Raw genomic sequence first — 8,038 nt, 5'->3', positions numbered from 1 at the left:
TCTCGCGCTGCGTCGGCGTCGGGCGTGCGGACGGCGGCGCTGCCGGCGGCGCGCCGGGGGCGGCGGGCGGGGGGCTGGGCGCGCCGGGGGTGGTGTGGGGGTCGCTGAGCGACACCATCTGGGCAGAGCCACCCAACGTGACCCACGGGTGCCTGGGTTGAGGTTGACGCGTGGATGGATAAAAATCAGGGATGTCGGCAAGGGCGCGGATCAAGTGGAAACCCTGACGGCAAAGGGCAAAGGGCGAGGAGCCGGACGTGCTCGTCTGACGCAAACTTACAATCAGACTGCTTCGTCCCAGACGCCGCCAACCCTGTGGCAGCCGCGGCTGCCGCTGCAAGCAGGCCCGTCTGATGTGGCTTCCCCGCTCACATACACACACACTCACACACGCGCGCACGCACGCACACGCACACACATGTACACGCCACCCACCTCATGGCCCCCGCCACGTCCGGCCGCCGCAGCACGTCCCTCTGCAGCAGCTGCCCAACAAAGTCCAGCAGCTCGGGGCTGGCGCCGGGGCGGTCGGGGCACGCGGGCGCCTCGCGCGGCTGGGGCAGGCGCACCTCCTGGTTCGTTGCAAGGGGGCAAAGGTGGTGCAGCCAAATCCGTGAGCGGGCTGGGGGTCGCCGCAGCGCTTCCTAGCTGGTGCAGTAATCAAGCCCCCCGGTGGCGGGGCGGCAGCCGCCGGCCGCCTTGCCGGCAAAGATCCCTTCCCGGATCACTGGCGCGCGCTCCCAGAAAAGCCGGCCCGCCCACCTGGCTGCGGATCTTGTCGTATATGATGAAGGGCGCAGCGCCCGTAAAGGGCAGCTCCCCAAACACCCACAGGAAGACGCACACGCCCAGAGCCCACATGTCCATCTGGGGGGACCAGGGTGGGGGGCGGGGAGGCAGCGGCGGATTATGCGGAGGGAGGGCAGGAAGCTAACCAGCAAGCGCAGCTGCAACGCAGCCAACAACAGACGCAGGGTACAGAACGGCACAACTGGGACCAAATGCCAGGCTCAAGCATCATACGTATGCGTGTGCGTGTGCCCGCACACGCGTGTGGAGAGTGTGTGCGGAAGCACGCAGATTCGTGTGCACATCCCCACTAATCCCGAAGACCAACATTCGGATAGTCACAACAACCAACAGCAGCAGCAGCCGCAGCAGCCCGCGCAGCACGCACCTCGAAGCTGGGCTGGTACCCGCTGGTGAGGCTCTCCGGGCTCCTGAACGCCGGCGTGCTGAACCCCGCGCCCCCCACGCGCGGCGAGAACGCGCGGTCCCCGCCGGCGATGATGCTGCTGCCAAAGTCCGCGATCTTCACGCGGTGGCTGTTGGAATCCAGCAGCAGATTCGCAGGCTTCAGATCCCCGTGGACCACGTGATTCGCATGGAGATAATCCAGGCCCTGGTGGGGCGTGGGCGCGTTTGGGGCGGCGCGGCGGCGGTCGGGCGGGGTGCGTGGGGGGCCATCAATGGTCGGAAGGGGTGCGAAGCCGGGCAGGCGCCGGGGGCGTCGCCGGGCGAGCAGGCCGCGGCTGCTTGGTCCCCCCTCCCGAGTCGGCTCTGCGAGGCCGCGCCGCCTGCGCGGGCGAGGGCCCGACGAAGACTCGCGGACGGACCAACGCTGCGGACCATCACACACGAGCTCCCACACATGCACACATACGTGCAGACGCAAACATGAACACACACAAACACACACCCGCGAGCGAACACGCACCTGCAGCACCTCCCTCACGTACTTCCACACGAGCCCCTCCGGCAGCGGCCGCCACCGCCCCTGCCCCTGCCCCGCCTCCTGCGGCTGCAGCGTGCCGCCCTCCACGTACTCCATCACCAGCAGGAGGCTGTCGGTCGTGGGGTCGTCGATCACCTCCACAAGGTTGACTATATTGGGGTGGCTGAGTTTCTTCAGGATGGCGATCTCCTTTATAAGCTCCTCTGTCTGGAAACGCGACAGCGCCTCCTGAAACACGCTGCCCCCACAGCCGCCGGCGCCGCCGCAGGCGCCGACAGCGAAGCCGTTGGCGCCGCTGCTGACGCCGCTGCTCGTCGGCCCGTGGCCCCGGCTGGCCGCCTGGCTGCCGGTGCTGTCCAGAGAGCCGACGCAGGCGCGGCCGCCGCCGCCGCCGCTGCCGCCGCCCCCGCCGCCGCCGCTGCTGAGGCCGCTGCCATCGCCCGCGTCAGCCATCGCCGCATCCTCCGCGCCGGGCGGCGGCGGGGGCGGCGGCGGGGGCGGCGGCGGCGGCGGGGGTGGCGGCGGCGCGGAGGGCGACAGCTGCGGCGCGCTGATGCTGAGGGCGCCCTGGCTTGCCAGCCCGCTGAAAGGACAGGCGCTCCCAAAAGCGCCGCTGTCGTGCGCGGCCCCAACGCGCGCCGTGCCGGAATGCGCGTCGCTGGCCTGCGGGTGGCCCTGCTGCTGCCTCGCAAGCGCCTGCGGCTGCTGCGGCGACGGCTGCCGCAGGGCCCATGGCGACCCCCCCTGCTGCGGCGACGCGCCCGTGGCGGCGCGTGCGAAGCCGCCCATCCCCATCACCTGGTGCGGCAGCAGCGGCACGAGCTGCGGCGCCTGCGCGTCCCGGTGGTGGCCGCCCGCGCCCGCCGGTGCCGCCTCGTCCTCGCGTGACGCGGACGCCGCAGCCCCCGCCGAGTTCGCCGGGCACGGCGGCGGCGGCGGCAGCGGACAGCAGCTGTGCGCGCCAACGCCGCCGCCCGCGCCCGCAAACGCCCCTCCGCTGCGCCCGGCGAGCCCGTTGGGCCCGGAGACGCCGCCGCCCCCCGGCGACACCAGCCCGTAGCTGCCGGCGCTGCCGCGCCGCCGCCGCGCGCCGCCACCGCAGCGCCCCGCGGTCTGCGCAAACTGCGACTTGCGGCAGAACTTTATGGCGTACATCCGGTGGTCATAGGCGTTGAAGCACAGCATGACGCGCCCAAACGTGCCTGACCCGAGGTGCTTGATCGTGATGTACGTGTTGTTGAGGATGGTCGTCCCCGCAGCCTGCGGGGCGGTTGAGGGCGCGGCGCGTCGCCAAGCCCGCTGCCGCAACCACGGGCCTGGCGGGGCCGCTGCTGCAGCGAGGCGTGCACTGTGCTGCGCGCCGGCCAAGACACGGGCACAGCGATGCGCCCTTCGCCATGCGGCGCGAGGCTGGAACTGCGCTGCTCACCTTGAAGACCGTCAGCTTGTCAGTGGAGATCGTGCCCTGAGACTCCATAGAGTTCCTGCAGATTACAAAGGACCGCGATCCGATGCGTCAGCCCTGGATTGCCGCAGAGCGCGCTGGGCAATCGCTCACAGCACGATCAGCGAGGCCAGCGCCGCAAACAGGGCCCCTCACTGCGCCACACCGCGCTGCAGGCACATGCGCGCCCCGGGCTGTGCGCGCGCCCACCTCTGCCGCCGCGCCTCGTGCCACTGCTCGAGCGACGACCGCCGCTCCCGCAGCCGCTCGCCGGACGCCTGCCGCTGCGCGCGGGTTGCTGCGCCGCGGAGGTCGGGGGACGCACTGCTGCCGCCCCCTGCACCGACGTGGGGCTCCTCATTGGGGGCTGCACCGGCGCCGGCTGGCGCATGCCCCCGCTCGGGCGGCGCGCTGAACAGGTCAACGGATACCGAGCGCCGTTTGGGGCGGCTGGGGAAGTCTGCATCGCTGTCGGAGCTGAAGCCGCACTCCAGTGCGGCGTCGGCGCCGCCCAGCAGGTCATCACCGCCGGCCGCACAAAGCTCGGCGGACCCAGCCTGCGAGCGTCGCTTCTTGAGATTCGACTTGAGGGACTGCAGCCTGCATTGAGAGGGCAGGGGCGAGGGCGCGGTTTTGGGGAGGCGGTGCGCGGCAAAGGCCCGCGAGGACGCAGCCGCGCTGTGAAGTGGCCAGGAAGGGGCACGCCCAAAGGGGCACACACGGCACAGCCATGCACGGCCGCCATGTGATAAACACCTTCTGAAACAGCATATAGCCGGGGGCACAGCCTAAGATAGGGACGATTATGTGTGCATCGCACACCGCGAATGCATGGGCCTGCCCCACACAACCGCTCCACGAGGGCCACGCCATATAGAAGATTGATCCTGATCTATTATGCCTGACACCCACCACTTCATGGTCACGAGCGCCGTGGCCACGCCAGCGGTGGCCCTGCGCCAACTACGCGCGTGCCCTGCACCGCGCCGGATACAATCACGAGTAACGGCAGGTCAGTAGCATGTTTCCCTGCCGCAAGGTGCTGGTCCTGGGTACTGCAGAAGAAGGAACCCTCTGAAGCTTTTGAAGCTTTTGAAGCTTTTGATTTATAGGCAAACCACATTTATGTGATTCAAAACTTGCGGATGTGTGTTGCAATACCATGCCCACAATCAGGTGGGGCTGCTCGCGTGATCGGCATCGGCGCGGTGACGGATGTGGTGACTCAACCCACCAGGGTGGAACGAGGCAAAATCACAGTCATTTTCAGCATGTCTGGGCTAATCGCCGCAGTTTAATTGGCTGTAACATGCATTAAGGTGCCAGAAGCAAAAAAAACACAGCGGCTGGCATCGAAAGTGCCAGTCAACCAAGTCAACTACCCAAGCAGGAACGCACGATGGTGGCAGCCGCAGTGCCTGCGAGTGCGAGTCACTGCTGCAATCCAGATACGGACATGCGGGGGAACAACACCAATTGCTGCAAAAGTTATTCGAAACTCTGTCATTGATGGCGGCTGCGCGCCGTCTGCCAGCATCCAAGGCGAAGGCATCAACATATATAGCGAGGCTCTAGATGCAGAAGCACCAGTGCCTGTTTCTGATCCCAGTTTGTCCCGCTAACGAGCGCGAGCACAATCGGCGCCAAACATGCAGGGTGCCTGCGCTCACCAGGGACAGCGAGGCAGTGGAGCACATGTATGCGTGTCCCGCCCACAATCAGAGCGAGGTGTGTCCCATCTGCCCATGAGGCTTCTGGGCCCCCACAGCCAACTCTGCTTGATCAAAAATCTGCGATTAAGAATTGTCCGGCCTAGAGGACGCGCATTGCCCGCTGAAAGGTCTCAGGAGCTGCCCAGAAGCACCTAGCAGCCGCAGTGCCCTGGGCCCAGGCTCTAGGGTTCCCTTACAGTTGTCCAATTGGCAAGCCAACTCAATTGAATTGGGAATTATGTTGTGGAGATTACTCTCGAGCAATAACAAGCAAAAGCAGAGTTGCTCGATACTCAAAAGTCAGGGGGTGCAAAACAAAAACCAGGCAGAAAAACAATAACCGGGAGCCTGCCAAGTTGATCTTGATGACGGCAGAAAGCGGTGCGCATTTCGGTGGCGTGCCCTTGATCGTTGCATGCGTGTAGGTTGCTCGCCTAGGTCGCAGTGCCCATGCTGCTCACGTGAGAAATCGTCTGTTGCGTGCTAGTCAGCATTGGCCTGACCCATGCGCTAATCCTCAGCACTTATGGGATAAGTGTTGAGGATGCTTGTATTCATCATCTTGGCAAGAAGGCCCACATGGTGGTCCAGGGCGTCCAAGCACCCTGCAAGCTCTGAGTGAATCGCCGGCCCGAGATCACTTGTTACCCAGCAGCGACGGGTTACGCACCTGCGGGAGTACCTACACACTTCAGTCAGGTGTACACGAGAGCATTCAAACGATGCCTTCGCTCCGTCGTCTTTGTCACTCGGACGCGGTCGACGTGGTCACTCGTTGCGCTTAAAACGCGCGCTGGTGGATCGCCTGTGTGCGCTTCAAGCGTAGATTTCAGTGCTGTACGCGCAGGAGCAACACTGCGGCCATCGGTGGCCGTCGCGCAAGGCTCATGCGGTGCACCTCTGGGAGGAATGCCGATGCCAAGGTGCTGGTGGTGCCAAACACGCTGCCAGCAGACAGCAGCGGCGATTTTGTTGGCTGGGGCACGTCGCTAGCATGGTTTGGTAAGTGCATCACACGGATTGCACACAGTCTGCGACGCCTGCTGAAGCCGCAGCGTGCGACACTGCCTGCTGCTGCGCGATGGTGTGTGTGTGTGCGCATGCGCGTGTGCGTGAGCGTGCGTGCGGGCATGCATTGCTGCTCTCGGTGCGTGAGCATGCGCATGCACATGCGTGCGTGCGTGTGCACGCGTGTGCTCGCACGCGCGAGCGTCCACAGGTTGTGTCATTTCTAGCAGCCTGCGACAGGCTGTAACCCTGCGTACCTGTGCATTCGATGCGAGCACATGGCAGTGCGCATGCACAGCACCGGTGTGGCGCCCAGTGTCACGCCGCCAAACCGCCAAGATCCTGTACAGACCATGGGCGCGCTGCATCGGGCATGCGCTGCTTTCGCTCACAGCCCACGCGATAGGCACAGACTCTCAGCTGCTGGAGGCCGTATCTCAGGCGCTGTTCAGCCGGGACGGCCTGGGCCTCAACATTGTGAGGTGGGCACGGCCAGGGGACGCAGGGCCGCGGCCGGCCAGGGAGGGGAGGGCTGGGCTGCAGGGCGCCTGCCGGTGGGTCCACCACTCACTTGAGCAAGCCGCAGCGGCGGGGCTCCGCCAGCAGTGCCGGCGTGGTGAGACCTCGTGCAAGCCTGTGCGCTGCGCGTCAAACGGTTATGCAGAAACTACCACCCATCTTGCCTCAGCGCATGAAACGGTGCTTGCAAATCGCACACGCCTGCTTCCTCGTGAACGTCCCCTTCCCAGGTACAACATAGGGGGTTCAGACCTGAATGGGGATGACCTCGGAAAGTTCAGGGCCGGGGGAGCCGTGCCCTGCTGCTACAGCCGCGACGGCAGCTTCGATCCCGAGCCCGACGCGCCTCAGACCGCGTTCCTGCTGCGCGCGCGGTGCGCTGGGGCCGCCCGCGCGGTGATGGCGGCGAACTAGGCCTGCTTATCCTGCAGCTGGGGCGTGTCTGCATCCGCCCTGAGCCGCTGAGGCACACACATTTGACAGTTGGCTATCATAGTAGTGTTTTCCCGGTGCTGCTTTGGCAGGGCGCTTCGCACTGCCGCAGCTGCTGCATTCAAGACGCCGCGCCGCGCCTTCGTTGGCTGTCAGCGCCAGGCCCATGCGCTGGCCTGGCTGCGCGCTTGGGACATGCAGCAAGCTGCAGCCTTCGAAGCCACACCCTGCCCGCTGCTGCGCAGTGAGCTCATCGGTCGCGACGCGTTCTACTCCGAGGCCTTCTGCAACTCGCCGCCGTACTGGATGTGCAAGAGCGGCACCAGCCGCGGGCACACGCGGCCGTACCGCAACAACCTGGGGCGCATGGAGGTGCGCGCGTGCATGTGTCCCACCGCACCGAGTGTGCACTACCCACGCAGGCCGCATTCACATCTTGTCGCATGGGGCATGTCGTGCACTATTGCGCGTCTCCCCGGTGTAAATGCATGAACTGCCTGCCCGTCAGGTGGAGGCGTTTGCCGCGTCCATGCTGGCGGCGCTCGCGCACTTCAAGGAGGCGCACGGCCTCGTCTTTGACAGCCTCTCGCCCTTCAACGAGCCGGGGAGCCCGGCGTGGATCCAGGCGCTCAGTGCGCAGGAGGGCTGCTACTTTTCACATGCACGCATGAACGACGTGCGTCGGGGACTTTGCGGCGCACCAGGGACCCGGACCTCCACCACATGAGTCCTTGTGAAGTGTGCCCGCATCGGCGCCCGCATCTCAAATTTCTAGCGCCGTGCACGAGCAGCGCGCTCCCACGTTTGTGCTCCCGGCAAGGTACCACAGGAAGCACAGCACGTACGGCATGCTGCGGCTTTTTGTTTGACCATTGAAACTTGGTCAAACGTGCGCCTGGACCCCCTCGCCAGGTCATCAGGGCCCTTCAAGCCAGGAGGGCTGAACTGGGGCGCACAATCGTGGGTCCATGTGCGCGCGGGGGGCAATCAATGGTCAGCTGAAGCTGCGTGGCAGCAGCCATGATTGACATGGCGTGGGTTGAAATCATGTGTTGTGCAATGCATGCCCTCCCACCCATTTTCCGAGCCCTACATGTCAATGGCCCCACGCACACGTCCACACTTGTACGCACGCAAGCGCGTGCACACACACACACGCACGCACACGCACACGCACACGCACACGAA

At 65.6% G+C, this 8,038-nt stretch overlaps 2 protein-coding genes across 2 annotated transcripts in view; one reads left to right on the top strand and one right to left on the bottom strand.

Moving 5' to 3' along the window:
- Positions 1 to 210: 210 nt before the first annotated feature.
- Positions 211 to 4,099, bottom strand: MNEG_6785 (hypothetical protein; the record flags this gene model as incomplete). Its single annotated transcript, XM_014044743.1, has 8 exons — positions 211 to 223; positions 436 to 572; positions 763 to 867; positions 1,178 to 1,402; positions 1,718 to 2,995; positions 3,165 to 3,219; positions 3,390 to 3,779; positions 4,095 to 4,099. 8 exons carry the CDS (start codon positions 4,097 to 4,099, stop codon positions 211 to 213), a joined length of 2,208 nt encoding a protein of 735 aa, XP_013900197.1.
- A 1,679-nt stretch (positions 4,100 to 5,778) lies between these two features.
- Positions 5,779 to 8,038, top strand: part of MNEG_6784 (hypothetical protein) — a gene marked incomplete at both ends in the record, with an annotated part of 5,372 nt that continues 3,112 nt past the window's right edge. The window contains 5 exons of the mRNA XM_014044742.1: positions 5,779 to 5,893; positions 6,294 to 6,381; positions 6,649 to 6,792; positions 7,096 to 7,222; positions 7,359 to 7,526. Coding sequence (XP_013900196.1) covers positions 5,779 to 5,893; positions 6,294 to 6,381; positions 6,649 to 6,792; positions 7,096 to 7,222; positions 7,359 to 7,526 — 642 coding nt within the window. The remainder of the gene's footprint in view (positions 5,894 to 6,293; positions 6,382 to 6,648; positions 6,793 to 7,095; positions 7,223 to 7,358; positions 7,527 to 8,038) is intronic.

This window comes from Monoraphidium neglectum (assembly GCF_000611645.1).
Source record: "Monoraphidium neglectum strain SAG 48.87 unplaced genomic scaffold scaffold01137, whole genome shotgun sequence".
NCBI lineage: Eukaryota > Viridiplantae > Chlorophyta > Chlorophyceae > Sphaeropleales > Selenastraceae > Monoraphidium > Monoraphidium neglectum.
This window is presented reverse-complemented; position numbering and strand designations above follow the sequence as displayed.